The sequence below is a fragment of the Telopea speciosissima genome, chromosome 6, assembly GCF_018873765.1.
Source record: "Telopea speciosissima isolate NSW1024214 ecotype Mountain lineage chromosome 6, Tspe_v1, whole genome shotgun sequence".
NCBI lineage: Eukaryota > Viridiplantae > Streptophyta > Magnoliopsida > Proteales > Proteaceae > Telopea > Telopea speciosissima.
The window spans coordinates 51384921-51402135 of NC_057921.1; the positions used below are offsets into that span (position 1 = coordinate 51384921).

The window sequence follows — 17215 nt, forward strand, 5'->3', positions numbered from 1 at the left end:
GAGGGGACTTTTATCACCATCAGAGGAGTATTCGACCCAAGTTTCAGCATCAATCATGGATTTATTATTGAAAAAAGTTCAGGTTCATCTTATGGCTCGATTTTTCCAATTATCAACCTATTTTACTGATTCCTATGTGGCTGGCTGCTTTAACTACCTATTGGATTTGCTGAGTTATTATCTTATATTTGCTGGTTCTATTGATTGGCTTCTGTAAGCATGACTGGTTGACATGATATTGCTACCTTTATGTGGACTACTGCTGCCCTATTATTGCGACTGAGTATCCTTCTATTGGAGATTGAATTTCTTTCATTGTCGAAGAGATCAGCTTATTTGGGATTACAACAGTGTGTTCCAAGGTTATTGGTTGCAACTACGAACCTATTCAGTTGTGTGAAGCTCTTCTATTGGTTCATATCCAGCTTACTTTTGGAGCTTGATCCTAGCATTATTCACTAATTCAGATCTGATCCAAGTTTTTGTTGAAGCTTATTACATCAATTCTGTCCAGATATCTTCGTCAGTTCTATTTAGCATGTGAGAGTTTATAAATTGGAATTTTGCACACTTGTTCTTCCTTGTTTGAAGATTGATCAAGCCTTGAAGATTGGAGCCTTTCCTTACTCCACATCAGATCTGTATACTTATCAGATTTGACTATTGGAGTTAGGTGTTTCTCCCCTGCAGGAGTTTCCATCAAAAGTGTTTGTTTGATTGTTTGAAGATGGTAGACAATTTCTATGTTGCATTGTTTTTCTCCATAATTCATTATCCCACTGCTTCTTTTCAGTTCACCACCTCCCAAATCATACCTTTGGCATATACCTATAACCACCTTGGAAGTTTATGGTATTTTTTAAATTGCCATTTCTTCTCTTTCCATTACCTTTAGCACCTTTTGGAAAATTCTGGAATATTATACTTTTGCACTGTTTCTTACATCATATCCATTTTCTGTCCACGTGTACTACTACACGTGAGGGGGGATTATGTACAGTATACTTGCAGCCATTGCAGAAAGCAAAACTCGCAGGAACACTTGGTGTAAAACATAAAAGATCAGTGTTTCCACCATTGCTATTGGGTATCCTTCATTATTGGGTTGAGTTTGCCGTAAGGGGGAGATTGGCATTAAAGTATTGAAGATGCTTGATTATTGCATGCCTATATGAGGTTCTACAGTTGGGTTGATTTTTTTCGCTGCTTGATTCATCTGCTCGCTACCCTAGTTACTTATCTTCAAGATTATCATTCAGAGATTCATCACTGGATACCAATAGAAGATTGGTGAAAGCTGCCTTTTTTGGAAGACATTCCAGTCCCGGTTTGCTGATCAAGTCTGCCCAAGTTTTGAAGATCTATTTTTTCAAGTTCTTGAAGGTTTATTTGGGAGCTGCATTCATATGTCAAGCTGGATTTTGTTGCAACTTAATTTTTCCCCATTTTGTTCAAGTTAGGCATTAGTACTTTGTATGCGCCAACTTGAGGGGGAGTGTTAGCATTATTAGGAGTTCTTTTTTCTTTAGTTCAAGCTGGATCTTCTTTCTTTACTTATTTGTATAATCCAGCTTGAGGGGGAGTGTTGGCATATGTAATCCAGAATACCGTGGGGGTATTCTGGTCCTTTTGGGGTAGTTTAATTCCTATGTTATTAGGTTTAAGTCACTGCTCTTATAGAGACAGTTAGTTAGGGGTAATTATGTCTACAGTCGGCTATGTGGGTTTTAGTCCCACATCGCCTATTTCAGTCCCTTTGTATTTTCCCCTCTATTATAAATAGAGGGGCTTACCTATCAATGAAAATAAGTTATTCCATTTTCTCATTCTCTCTTTCTAACCCACGATTCTGTCAACACCTTACATCATTTGTATCCAATCAGATGGCCTAAAGGAAACTTGGTATTTTTTCAACTGAAAATTGTGACTTGTATGCCTGACAGGCCTCAACCAGAACTTTGGCCTACGATATGGAATATGTAAAATATCGGAGTAGTGATAAAACTATTGTTTCCTGACATCCTAGTTGTGGAATGAAAAAATATACATATCCATCATGTCAATAAATGTTCTTTGAATTTTTTATAAAGCCAACTGAGTGGTAACAATATTTTGGTCTTCATATCATGAAGAAGTGAATAGAACTTCTATTATTATTTTAGATTGATAGTGTCCAGAATCCCAAAATATAGAAACTCCGAACAGAAAACATACCTCAAAATCCAATTGCGATTGAATAGAAGCCACCTCCAGACCAACAAATAGGCCTTCTACAACCACCTTAACAAGAAACTTTGTTACTTGACCCTTGAGAATAGGACATGCATACCTGTCAATTGCCCAGCTCCCAAGGTGGGCCAAGGAGGGCCAGGGCGTCCTAGGCGACACCCAGGTGATCAAGGCAGTCGCCTTTTAAGCATTTTGTAAAGCGAGCCCATGCCTAGGCCTTCCAGCAATGCCTGGACGCCTAGGCGCTGCCTTGACTACTATGGACAGGTCCATAGAACCTGCTCCCATCAATTTGAACTACCGTTAAACTATACACATGATATCAAGGAGAAAAGTAATCTAGTTACACTAATGGGATCCTGGTTCAGTCCTTGCAAGAGAATCAGAGTCCTCAATAGACATGACGTAGGGAGGTGAGAACACAATCAAAATTGAGCAATTTTAATCATTGTTATCAAGGCGCCGTCTAGGCGCCCAGGCTCCTTGGTCGTCTTGGGCGCCTTGCTGCCTTGATTTTGGACACTCTCCAACTCCTTGGTCACCTTGATGACTGTGATTTTAATAAAAGAAGGAAGAAGTAAGAAAGAGATAAGAGGGTTATGACCAAGAATTCTCACCAAGGCCTATGTTAGCATCTCACCACCCAAAACAAGACATCTCACCAAGCAGCCCGACATCTCACTAGGCTCCACTTCATCTCGCAGCTATTGGCATTGAACCAGAAATTTCATTCGACTTTTCAACTTGTTCAAAATACTTATAGGAAGCCCTTTTCTAGAGTGGCTTCTAGACTCATTGAGATTTTCTCCTAGACTCTTTGACCATTTAATGAACTGCATAATTTCAAGGACTTACAAAACCATCAATGGACTGACTTATTGACTGAATATCTTCAAAGACTTCAGATAATAGTTGTAACTAACTAGATAATGCTTCTCAAAACTGCACACATGCATTAATTACTTTTGATATCTCTTTGACTAAGGCATGGACTGGATTAATTAGAACTGGTTTTGGGTGAACCACAAAACACAATGACCTGGTTGGTCTGGTCTAAACCAACTGAATCTGGTTCAGTTGAACCAGAACAGGTTCATTCAAGGAACCACAGACCTGGTTACTCTCTTCTTTCGATGTTAGTGTTTGGAGTAGAACTTGTCTACATCAGACACAGACAAATTATTGAATTGCTTTTAACACTAGAAATTTTTTTGTGTGCTACAACAAATACTTTTGGATCACCCCAAATTAATCATAAAATGTAACGTGATATCTTCCATAATACTTGGAAGATTATTTATATGAATATGTGATATGAAATAATGTTTAGAACTAATTAAAAAAAAAACTTATTCTACAACTCAGAATCCTAGAATCCTATTATGGGGCTTTGTTTAGTCTGACGCCTCATTTTTGTGTTGAATGTTAACACCTGCCCCACCACATCCATGTCGCATAGGCAAGAAACACCCACTTGCAGAACAGAATCCCTGTTTTATCCAAAAAAATTCCAAATGAGGAAAACTGTGCCAGATAACAGAAGTTCTGCAGTACAATGTTCTTGTGAAATAAGAAAGCTTCCCATACGTCACATACAACTCCCTTTTGTGACCTAGCAAAAGGATTGTCTTTGATGTCTTGCCTTGTATCTAATGGTCAGAGGATTGGGACCCAGCATCAGGTAGGTCTTGTCTAGGTGGTCAGATGAAACCGCATTCAGCATAAATGGTTCATTCCGATGTGAACATCCTGTACTTTTATTTGGATGGTCAAGAAACATTCATATTAGATTTGAAAAAAATTCTGAAGAGTATTGTTTGGACCAGCTGGTTAAAAATTATCTGTTCATACTGGTTTCTTATTTGTATAAATCTTTGGGTGAGATCTACGCTTGTATAGGTCTTGGATCCTTATTTGCTAGACATCTGGCTTATTTTTGAGGCCCAGAGTTGTGAGTTTCATTTATCTAAATTATTACCTCTGGATTAGTTTTTGCTCCATCTCATAATTTTCCCCCCATCTTAAGCCGAAGCCAAGGAAATCCAACCCTTATTTGTTGAGCAGCAATCAAAACAGATCCTATCCTTTGATTCCTTTCCGCCTGAGCCACCTTTATGTTGCTATAATTTGATACATTCAATATTATGTGGAGATTGGATTTTGGCTTTTTAATTCTCTTTAGGTTATTCTTATCTTTTTTTTTTTTTTTTTCCCCTTTTCCATTGATTGTTTTTAGAACATTATTGAGAAATGAAATAACAAACTTCTCCAGGTTGATTCTCGGAGAGTTTGATGCTCTGAAGTGATTCAGACCAGAATAATGTTTGGCACAAATTTTATGATATAAAAATCACTTCCACAATTTTATGACATAAAGAATCACTTCCTAATTTTTATGGGGGACATTTATGACAAACATTGTTTAAGACTCACTCGTAATGGTTAATGAAGTATTTATGGAGAAGAATCAGTCTGTAGTATCAGAAGTGATACCAAACGTGACCTTTCGAGCTCCTTGAAGATTGGGTCCAGGAAGCATCCCCGGAAATCATGGGGAACCAATACAAGTCCAGAAACTTCAAAAGAAGCTACTGCTTAAACTTATGTGAAAACCCGAAACTACAAGGCCAAATCAAGACAGACAAACCAATTCCCACTGGACCTTTCCTATCCAACATACATTAAAACAACCTCCCTTTCCAAGAAGAAAGTTTTCTCCGCCAGAAATCCCGCATTAAATGGCTTGAGCTCGGTGATTCTAACACGGCTTATTTTAATCGTTCCTTGAAGGCTAGAACCAATTCTAACTCCATTTCTGCCCTTGAATCCCAGTCTGGTCCCCCCCTCCAGTAGAAGATATCAAATCCACCGCTGTGAATTTCTTTAAGCAGCTTTTTTGCCCCTCTCTCCTTACCCCTCTCTCATACCTGATGGTCATATCTCCAAATCCATCCCTCCTTCCCTCCTCCCCTCCCTCCAAGCCATCCCCTCTGAATCTGAAATCCTCTCCGCTGTCCTCTCTCACAAGGCAAACTGTGCTCCCGGTCCGGATGGTTTCAGTATGAGTTTCTTCACTGCTTGTTTTTTTTTGGATGAATAAAAAAATTCATTACCAAAGGCAAGAAAAGGGGTGGGGGGGGGGGGGAGAGGAAACAAACAAGCACGAACCAATTACAAAGCCCTGCCGTAAAAGGCAAGGACTAGCAAAAAGGAGGGCAAAAGCCCAAACAAAAACAACGTGCTAAATTGCAGAGGACACCCAAAGCCAGCCTCGACAAAATCACTGTCCCGGATCCATAGTCTCACGACATAATGCATGACCTCTGATTTCCATACTCAGAGGCAAAATCTTCTCCGGACAGGGAAGGGAGTAGGCTATGTAGGGGCGATTCTAAGGGAAAGGAGGGGAGCTAGGGTTACGATGGCAAAAAACTCGAAGGGGCGGGGGGGCATTAGACTGGGGCACAGAGTGGGTCGACCCAATATTGGAGCTAAGGCCCAAACGAGGGTGGGCTAGGAATGGTGGGTTAGAGCAATTGGTCGAATGGCATGAATTAGCTGGCCCATTAAGCCTAGTAGAATCAGCCAAAGAGGATGGGATGGTGGGCCAGGGTATAGAGGGAATGGGAAGAGGAGTAGGGACCATAGGGACCCACCAAAAGGGTTACGTTAGGGGAAGAAGAGATTGGGGGGGGAGGGGAGAGAGGGACGAGGGGCCAACAAAGACTTGACTTGCCCTTTGAGAGAATTGGTAATCCCCAGGCTTAAAGGGGTAGGTCTGGGAGAGATTGACGGAGAAAGTGGATCAGGCACAGAAATAGGGGTTGGGGAGGAGTCAAGGACAATCTGAGGCAAGGAAATGGCTTCGACTACATTAAAGGAACAATGTCAACAGAGGAAGGCGCAGAGGAGACTGGCAGAGGATGGCGATTGGTCAGAAGGGTTTCTGACAAAGGTAGGGAAAAGGCAGTAGAGGGATCAACGTCAACAGAGGGAGGATCAAGCAACCGAGAAGGAGATCTAGGTTCAGAGAAGTTGCGATCAAGATCAATAGCAAAGGAATCTCTCCAAGAGCGACTTGACATGGTTGGATGACCAGGGGTAGTTTCGAGGTTGGATATCGTGCTTGCTGCATCGTCAGAGCTCAGAGTAGAGAACCGATTGCGATCCAAAGGAGCATCAGAGAGACCAGCGGACAATCCATGGGTAGAATCTGTTACCGGATTACTTGCCGGTACACCTTTCCGCCGGTGATGCTTCTGATGGTTTCTGGTTCTAGTTCTTCCTCTAGAGGGCAGCCGAATCTCCTAGAAAGGGTTAGGATCTTCGATAGAGGATGGCTGAGCAAGAGTGGCTTCCGCTACATAGGTGTCTTCAGTGGTGACTTCAACCCCAACAACAGTGGCCTTAGGTTAGCGAAGGGAGGAGTCGTGGCCGAAGGTTTGACAGATCAGACAATGAGGCAGAGGCCAATCATAAGTAACATTTAACACAAAGGAGTGACCATCTTATTCAATAACGGTGATGGTTGTAGGGAGAGCTTTACTTGCAGATACTTCAACGCAAATACGGGCATATGTGAGCCTATCCTTCCTACTGGTTCTGGTATCTGAGTGCAGGAGTGCAGGGGAGTACCAAGGATAGAACTGACCAAACTTAGACCTTCAGTGCACCAGTACTGGAAGGGTAGTCTAGGGAAAGAGATCCAGAGTGGGATAGAGGAGAGCTTAACACATTGAAGTTGGATATGGCGAGTCCAATGCCGCAAGAATATTAGTTTTCGACCCACCAGTCACGCCCCTCCTTCCAGGGTATGATTCTTATCGAAGGAGGTAGAGAACTTGAAGATGAACAGACCATTCCCCAATAGGTAAGTCTCAAAAGACCCTTGAGATCTCCATTGTTTGGATAGAGAGAGCTTGGTAATGTGGAATGGAGGTTGGTTACCAATGAAGTGTCCAACGAGAGTATTTTCCCACAAGGAGTCTTCATCATCAAGGAGACCTGAAGGGCAAAGTGCAACCTTGGAACCCTCGACAAAAGAAGGGGAGACAAAGTGCAAAGGGAGACCATCAGAAGAAGAAGCAGTGGGTGCTGGACCAAAGAGGGAATTTCAAGTACGGCGAAGAGGGGATGAAGAAGGAGCAGGGGTTGGCAATGAAGAGAGAGAAGGGGAGGGTACAGGAGAAAGGGTTGGAGAGGCCTGGCCGGAGGGGCCGGTCATGGAGGCCGAAGAAAACCTACATCTGATGAACATTCATTTTTTCTTCTTCTTCTTCTCTTCAACAGGGATGGGGACCTTTGATCGAAATTTGGTTGTCATCTTCACTGCTTGTTGGGATATCCTTAAAATGGATCTTGTCAATGCTCTTCAAAGCTTCTTCCTCAACCCTTCTCAGATCCATGGTATCAATAATACCTTTCTTTATCTCATTCCCAAAAAAGAGGGTGCCTCCATGAGTGACTTTCGCCCCATTGCCCTTTGCAACCTTCTCTACAAATTCATTGCTAAAATCCTTGCAAATCGCCTCAAGTTGGTTGTTGATTTACTAGTCAGTGACAACCAATCTGCCTTTGTTCCTGGTAGAAGCATTTCAGATAACATCCTCCTTTGCCATGAAATTGTGAGAGGGTTTGATAGGAAAAGCCATTCTCCCTCGGCCCTTTTGCAAGTGGATATTCACAAGGCTTTTGACTCTTTACTTTCGGATTTCATTGTCAATGTTATGAACAAGATGTTGGTTCCCCTATCTTCATAAACTGGATATACCTTTGCATCTCTTCCCCTCATTTTTCAGTTCTTGTCAATGGTAGTCCAGCTAGTTACTTCCCCTCCTCTACTGGCATCCGCCAAGGTTGGCCCCTCTCCCCTTACCTCTTCACCTTAGCCCTTGAGGTCCTCTCTAGAAGTATCCAATCTCTCATTGATCAGCAGCTTATTACCCCTATCCCCAAGTGTAAAGCCCTGAAGCTTACCCACATTGCCTTTGCGGACGACCTTATGCTCTTTTTCAAAGCTGACCTCCTTTCTCTCCAATCCACCATATCTTGCCTTAACCATTTTGAGTCCATGTCGGGTCTTCGGGTTAACCTCTCAAAGTCCTTCCCTATTCTTATCAGGTATCTCTGAGGACCTCAAAGCTACGCTCCTTGACATTTGTGGTTTCACCCTTAAATATCTAGGTCTCCCCCTCATCCCCTCCAGATTGACAGGACACCACTGTACTCCGATGCTTGATCTTATGAGGAAAAGACTCCAATTGTGGAAAGGCAAGCTTCTTTCCTTTGTAGGGAGGCTAGAACTTATCAGATCAGTTCTCCAGTCCACTTACATTTATTGGTCCGGCATCTTTGGTATTCCACAATCGGTCATGCCAAAGTTGGAAGCTCTTATGTGTTCTTTCTCTAGAAGGATTCTGATACTTCTAGATATCTTCACCTGGTCTGAGCTGTGGGGGATTTGGGTCTTAGGCGTATTAAGGACACCGATGTGGCTGGTATCTTCCATCTGATTTGGAAGATTGCCTCAAAGAAAAAGAGTATTTGGGTTGATTGGGTATACTCTATATACCTCCGCAATGATTCTATTTGGACGGTCCCTATCCCCTCAGATACCTCTTGGGTTTGGAGAAAGATTGTGAAGTTTAGGCCCCATGCTCCATGCTCTTGGATCTATTACTTCATTGATTGATGATGGTGTTTCTACTAGGCTTTGGTTGGACAACTGACACTCTGCAGGTATTCTTTTCCGTATGGTAGGGGACAGAACAATTTACAGCTTGGGTTCTGACAGAATGGCTTTAGTTTCTCACATTATCCGGATTCTTGCTGGGACCCCCTTTCCCCCTCCTCTCCTTCATTGGATCTCATCTGGTTAACCCTCCTTATTATCCAAAGGTCCTCCCCTGGAAGAAGTGACAGGGTCGTTGGGAATGCTGCTCGTTCAGGTATCTTCAGTTTGAAGTCTGCTTGGAATCTTTTAAGATCAAGTGGTAAAGTTGTTATCCGGCGTAAGGTTGTTTGGTTCCCACGCTGCATCCCACACATAGCTTCACCCTATGGTGTGCTCTCCGCTGTTGCCTCTCCACGCAAGGCTTTCTCATTAGTAGACACATTTCTGTGACCCCCCGCTGTATACTCTGTTGGAATGGTCTCAAAGATGTGGACCACCTGTTATTCAACTGCCCTTTCACCTCAAAGATTTTGGCAGGGGTTCTTGCTCGTTGTTGGCTGGTTCATCGTCGGATCCTTCCTTTCCATCGTGAATTGATCTGGGTTGATATGACCTTTGCTGGGTCATCTTTTTGCGACCGTTTGGGTAAACTTGCCTTCAGTGCTGCTGTTCATCACATCTGGTTCGAGTGTAACCTAAGAAGATGGACTTCCAACTCCAGATTCCTTCATCAGATTTGGGACTCCATCTCCTTCGAAATTAAAAGCAGACTGTCAGCTGTCCCTCTTAGATTTGTGGATACCTCTAGAAATAGACGCATTGTAACTTCTTGGAAATTCACCTGTTAAGGGTTGTTTTGTTTTCTTTGGAATTTTTTTGCTCCTTTCTTGTATCCCCTTTTAGGGTCTCTCTTTTGGTAATATATATTTTTCTCATCCCAAAAAAAAAAAAAAATCTCTGTGTCATCCATATTCACCCCTAGTTACCGCTTAGATGATCTTCCTATGTTCCCATCTGTCTCTTTCCCCTTCCATTGTCCTGAGAAGCCACTCTTTTAGTTGCTTTTTGAAGTGGGGAGAGCTGAAGTCAGTAGACATGTGGTACATCCTCAACGTCCTTCTCAGCATGATGCATCATTATATCCATTTTAACAAGACCTAAATCGTCATTTTCCGTTTCTTTCATAAAGCTTTCTTAAGCAGTTCCCAGAAAAAAAGACACTTTTATTCCTAGGTTCTTACCAATTTATGTTTTATGCTGATTTGTGTAAAAACTTGGTCTTTTTTGTCAGTTATTATGTCAATGTATAACATACAATTTGGCTGGCTTCATTGAACTGGGACAGTATTATGTCGTCTTTCCTTCCAGAAGCCAGCTGACAGAAAATAGGTTCTGCAGGTGCATTTTAGAGGATATCCGGCGAATCTCTTGAGCCCCTGTGAAGGTGAAGATAGTGTAAAGGGGAGCTTCAATAATTCATTGAAGGAGGTTAGTCTATCCCTTCCCCCCTTCATGGGTTTCCTTGAAGGATTTTTCCATCTTTTTCAGCTTAATTACTTTTCTTGTAACTTCTAATATTTCTTTTAGATCTTCCAAAGATTTGTTAAATTCTCCAATTTTCTGGAGAATGGATGAGTTTGTTTTAGCATGTACCCCCTTCCCTTTTGTCCATTTACATATAATTTGTTGTGAACATGTTTTTTGAGGATTACTAAAGTTATGCCACGCTTTCCCATGTTAGTAAAATTGCAATATGTATATTCGACAATGAAGATGAGTGAATAGATGGATATCAAAATGTGCTGAATGTGTTGTTCTTTTTTGTTGAAGTACCTTTGTTAATTTCCTCTTCAACTGTTTACCGAGTTACTTGGTTTTATTATGGTTCCTTTCAGTTTTAAAAACTGGTGACCCAATGATCTTGGAATAGGATAAAATGACAAGCTTCTTTAGTCGGGTAAGCTATGATGTTGGGACTTGGGAATGGGGGGGACGTGTGATTTTGGGATGTTATATTGTTATGGCAGTTGAAGGATCTTTTTCAACAACCCAACTTTATGGGGTCGGCTACATGGATCCAAACAAAACAAAGTAGGGGAAACTGAGGTCTAAAGAGATGGGGAAAAGGGGGACGGGGAATGAGATTAGAAATGCAAAAAGGAAAATGACAAATGAAAGATGGAAGTAAGAGGTACGAGGCACAACCCAGTAAGTCAGGAGAATCTCAGCTAAATGGGGTCTGCTACATGGATCCTTGCCCTCCCATAGGCTCTATCGTAGGTCATACTTGGTACAAGATCTAGACTATGTGTGTCCTTCCTCACAACTTCTCCTATGGTCATTTTAGGTCTGCCCCTAGCTCTTTTAACTTCTTTAATCGGAATTATATCACTCCTCCTTACAGGGGCATCCCTAGGCCTCCGCTGAACATGACCATACCACCTCAAACGACTCTTTGGGAGCTTGTTATTGATCGGGGCAACTCCCAAGTCAGCTATAATACGCTCATTCCTTACTTTATCCTTCCTAGTTTTTCCACACATCAATCTTAACATCCTCATCTCTGCTACACATAGTTTCTCAATATGACACTTCTTAACTGTCCAACATTCTGCCCCATACATCATAGCTGGTCCTATAACAGTCCATAGAACTTTCCTATAAGGTTTAAAGGAATGCGATGGCCACACAACATTCCAGACACACCTCTCCACTTTATCTATCCCACTTTAATTCTCTGTGAAACATCATCCTCTATGTTACCTTCCTTATTTATGATGGACCCCCAATGTCTAAAATAGTCACTTTTGGTATCTTTCTTTCCCCAATTCACACCATGTCAGTATCCATCATAGTATGACTAAAATTACACGTCATATACTCTGTCTTCTTTTTACTAATCTTAAAGCCTCTTGTTTCCAAGGTTGATCTCCATAGTTCTAACTTAGTGTTAATCCCTCCTCCTATTTCATCCACCAAAACGATATCATCGACGAAGAGCATACACCATGGGACTTTGTCTTGAATGCTCTTGGTTATGTAGTACATGGTAAGCGCAAATAGATAACGGCTTAAGGCTGATCCCTGATGTAACCAAATCATAATTGGGAATTCCTTGCCTTAACCTCCCACAAATCTCACATTAGTCACCATGTCCTCATACATATCTTTAATTACATCCACATATTTACTTGGCACCCCTCTTTACTAGAACATGTCGGATTAAATCTCTAGGGACTTGGTCATAGGCTTTTTCCAGGCCAATAAAGACCATATATTCTTGCTATCCCTATGTCTTTTCATGAGTCTCCTCAATAAGTAGATAGCTTCTGTTGTGGATCTACCCGACATAAAGCCAAATTAGTTCATTGAGATATGAGTCTCTCTTCTCAAATGGGCTTCAATAACCTTCTCCCAAAGTTTCATAGTGTGACTCATTAGCATGGAAAGAGATCGCGGTCGAAACCAACCGAAACCATCGAGATATCTCGGTTTCGTAAGAAACCGAGACGAGTTAAGGTGGGAGTTTAAAAAGTACAGGGTTTCAACCAATTTCGACCAAATTGTCACCATATTTCGCTAGTTTCGACTTGAATACCTATAAACGTGTCACTTATCCCCATCGAAACTTGAGGAAACTTGGTTGGAAATCAGGACAAACACTTATTTATGCCAGAAACCATGACCGACACTTATTTATGCCAAATATCAGTTAAGTAAATGGTTTTATATTTTGTTATTTTATTTACTTGAGATATTATTCATAATTAAACAAATACCCCCCTATTTGAATCCAATAAAAATAGTTAAAATAAATTTCAAAAGGATAAAAAGTCAACCCCCTAGTTCAAAAACAAAAATTGGATTTTCAGCGGTAGCTTTCCAACAAGTCCAAGATTGCTTAAATCTGATTTATATTGAAGGAGTTATGTACCAGTCAAACTTAATTTGGTGTGCGTGAATGCTGTCAAAATCGCTCTGAATGAAAATAATTTTTTTGACATCAAAACAAGGAATATTTTACCACGCTTATTGTTTTTAGCAATGTTTTACCTTATTAAGATTTATGGAATTTTTAGATTTGAGAAAAACCCCAGCATTAGAAAGTTGAAGATTGCACCTACTGCCGAAAATCCAGTTTTTGTTCTTGAACTGGGGGGTTGACTTTGTATCCTTTTGGAATTTTATTTTTTAACTATTTTTATTGGCTTCAAATAGGGGGTATTTGCTTATTTATGAATAATACCTTGAGTAAATGAAATAACAAATAACAAATAACAAATAACAAATATTATTTCATTACTTAAATGATAGTTGGCATAAATAAGTGTCTGTTTTGACAACTATGATTCTTAGTACACTAGTACACTTGGGTCAAAAACATAAGTACCATTTTGAGTGTTTTTTTTGTGAAAATAATTCATGCATTGTGTTTAGAATGTCAAAAATAGACCGTGTACAAAACATCTGACCTAAAAAACTATTTATGGGCTTTGAAACCAGAGTCTTGAGTTGGCTGGGAAAAAGTACCAGGTTTCGACAAATTTCGACCATATCTTGGTTTCGGGCTGGTCGAAAACAAGTTGAAACCCGAGATTTAGAACCTTGCTCATTAACTTTATGCTTGTATAGTTATTGCAGCTTTGAATATCACCTTTATTTTTGTAGATCAGGACTACAATGCTTCTCCTCCATTCATCTAGCATCTTCCTTGTGTTCATATCCCGTTAAACAGATTGGTTAACCAATATACCCCACAACCTCCTGGGGTTTTCTACACTTCTACACTTCTATTGGAATCTCATCTGGGCCTGGTGTCTTACCTGCTTTCATCTTTTTTAAGGTTTCTTTAACTTCCACCATACTAACCTTTCGTACAAATCTATGGTGTGGTGTCTTGTTGGTTAATGGTTAGGGTCATTTCTACTCGGCCTATCTCCATTTTTTAATAGGTTGCAAATATATTCATCCATCTCTTCACAATGTCCTCATCCCTTGCCAACACTCTTCCATCATCAACCGTGATACACCTCACCTGATCGAAAAGGATTGAAGGATCTTTTTCGAATGTTATAATATATTTCCAATATATTAAACAGCTGCCTGTGGCTTCTTGTGAAGAAATTTCAGCAATTGATGTTAGTAGGAATCTTAGGTGTGGAGAAGGCTTTACGGAGAGAATGTTGAAAACTTAATGAATGATTCATAATGTTTACCTGTCTTTGCATCATATGGGTAAAAGAGTATGTAATGTAAAAGCTGGATCACAAAGGACCTAGCCCCAGGCAGGATCTCTTGGTTGGGTGAATGTTTTGCTCCAAATTTAGGTCAATTCTGATGGCCGGTTTCTGAGTTCTGAAGAGGGCTTGAAAATAGAAGCTAAACTTCAAAAATAGAAGGTCAATGAAGAAACCCAATCTGGCCAGCAACTGGGGAAGCCAAGCAGGGTCGATTGAAGGGCTAGAAGTACTCCAAAGATGCCTCAATAGGTTCAGTGGCTGATGAGTTCTAGGACCTTGAAGTTGCAGCAGGTTCTGAAAAGGAAACCAGAGCCACAAGTAGGTAGAATGTGGTCTGATCAATGGTTGTGGCAGCAGTAGTCTTGGATCTCCAAAGGGTGACTTCTGCAGTTGAACAGTAGCTCTGTTGGAAGACTTAGTTGTTCTCAGAAGTCTTGGTTTGTTGCAGATAACAGGGTAACGAAATAGAAAGTAAGTGAGAAGAAGGGGATCGGTTAGGGAAGGAGGGTAGGGGATAGCAGGGGTGGGCTATCTCAAAGCCTTGGGTCTCCCACCCACAGCTATCTCAGCTGTTGAACACAAGTCTTTCTCAGACCATACACTTGCAAGCAAGCACTAAAATTTCCATTAATCAAGTCTGAATTCTAGTACAACTGATGGGGCCTATTTATAGCTTGGCCTAAGCTTTACAAAATATAAAGTTGAAAATTAGAAAGTAATGAAAAAGGAAACTACTGGTAGCCTCTTACAAGAGAATATTGAGGCTTGTACACAAAGTAATCTAAGACTTGACTAAGACAGACTTAACTAAGTAAACTAAACTAAAATTAGAAAGTAAACAAAATAGAAACTCAAGTAAACAGTAACTAACTAAATCAGCAAGAAAATCTTCCTTCTTCATGCAAGGCTTATGGACCCACAACACTGTTCACGTGAGCAGTAGTTTGGGTACTGTTCATCTCTTTTGTTTTTGGAAGTCTGTTTTTGTCCTGTTCTTCATGCTTTGATCTACATCAGTTTGGATTATAAATACCAAAGGTAAATTTACCTCCAAATCCTCATTTATTGTTTTGTGGCAAATCATCTACACAAATGAAGATTAGGATAATCCCAGAGTATTTTCCGAATCCAAGTGCGACTGAAGTTTTAAGGCATTGCATGAGAAATTAATCATAAAAGCTATTTCCATTTATATGTACCTGAAGAATTACATAGGGTGGTTCCTACTTCCTAATGTTTCCCTTATAAGGAGCGTACAAGACAGTGGACAATCTGTTTCTGTATTTTTCCTTTGCCATTAACTAGTATGGCACCACTTATATATCAACAAAAAAGAGAAAAAAAAGAGGGGAAAAAAAAAACATGTGGCATGTTGGCATTACTTCATTGGACAAGGTCTGCTGAATTGACCGTTCAGATAAGCTTATCTGAACTGCCAAAATATCTGCCACGTGGCAGATGCCGCAGATCGGATGAACCCCAAATTTTGTTGCAAGGTAAACGTCAAGGTCCCCTGCCTACATGTCAAGTTTCAGTTTAGATGAAGTTCGCCAAGTGACAAAATATCTCTAGGGAATATAGGAGGGTGCATGGGCATACAAATATGGCTGGAAAAAAATACATGGATGCATACTAATACACGGGAGGGTATTTGATTGAATTCCCACGTGGCTAATCCAAACCTAGACATGTCTATGCACTGGTCAAAATTGCCACATCATCCTGCCATGTGCTAAAAATAGTGGACTGTTATGATAATCTTATCATCACGGGGCTGTGAGAATGAAATTATCCCTATTTCTTATGGCATGAACATTTCTCAAGAGCTATCATGGGTTTGGCATTTTACTCCTTTTGGAAGCAGGAAAAAGTTCTTATTTGAAAGAATCCTTTTTGATCATTTGGTTCCCTGGCGGAGAATGCCAGATTGTTTCAGGACCACTATCTAAGGTGCTGGTCATAAATAAAATCATAAGTAGAGTTGCCAATTGTGCCGTAGCTGATGACACTTTGGAGACATCCCCAGCATATCTGTTATGTATGGATTGTGGACCTTTGATATTTTCAATATGTGATGGATTTGTACCACTTTGGCAACCTTTTCCAGAGGGAATGATTAAGCAAAACTTGAGTCTTTGAATAGTTTTCTTTGAGGAGTCTGGGACCATCTGATATTTGAGGAACAGGAAACCTATAGGCTGTTGTTTAGATCTCCGTAGTGAGTATTCAGGAGCAAAGAGGAAGTTCCAATGTAGCTGAGTTAATTTCTTGGAAGGTGGGATTGGGGTATGTGATCAGTAGGGACTTTAATCATATGTTATTATAGATGACTCTGCACACGTTATTTAGTTGAATGGTTGTATTGCAATAGCATCCGAGAAGTCTCAATGATATGGCAGACGATTTGCTCAACAGGGGGTCATGCAACTCAGGTTTTCCTCCACAAATTACCTTTGTGAGGTATATTTCTTATATGAGGAATGAATTTTTTGCATATTTATATTTTGGGGTTTGATATTTGATCACCAGTTCCTCAATGGTGTTTTACTCTAATTTTACTCTTCTCTTTCTAATTAATAAATCTAAAAGAAAAAGAAAAAAACAATGTTTTCATCAGAACTTAGTTACTGACACAGGCAGCCTATGTTATAAATGGGAACTGCAAGAATGTCATGAACATGTCGCAGTCTGATCAAGTGGATCTGTGGCGATCTGTGGTTAATGGTATGTATCCTTTACACATGAAAATTTTCTGCTTATTTCAAAGTACTATGTTTTGCGCCTTTGATTTATGTCAGAACAATACATAATCCAATATTGGGAGCCTTTTGCACCTTGGTGAATATGGCGCTCGGCTAGTGGGCAAGGCATCGCCTTTTGCACCTTGGTGAGGTTTTGACCTAGGCGTGGTACCATATTCGCCAACTAATATATATTTTTTGGATGTTATCATTTGATTTAGATACTATTGTACACCACAAACAGTGCAATGAGATACACTATGACATTAGTTATGAAGTATAAACCCTATGAACCGAACCTAAATGTATGTTCTTTCTATGCATGCTTGGTT

General features: G+C 40.5%; 1 protein-coding gene across 2 annotated transcripts in view; it reads left to right on the forward strand.

Moving 5' to 3' along the window:
- LOC122666114 (autophagy protein 5) overlaps positions 1–17215 on the forward strand; it is a 74577-nt gene that overhangs the window by 33695 nt on the left and 23667 nt on the right. For both annotated transcript variants that reach the window (XM_043862228.1, XM_043862227.1), the window contains exons 4-5: positions 10301–10390; positions 16779–16866. In XM_043862228.1, the coding sequence (XP_043718163.1) occupies positions 10301–10390; positions 16779–16866 (178 nt within the window). The remainder of the gene's footprint in view (positions 1–10300; positions 10391–16778; positions 16867–17215) is intronic.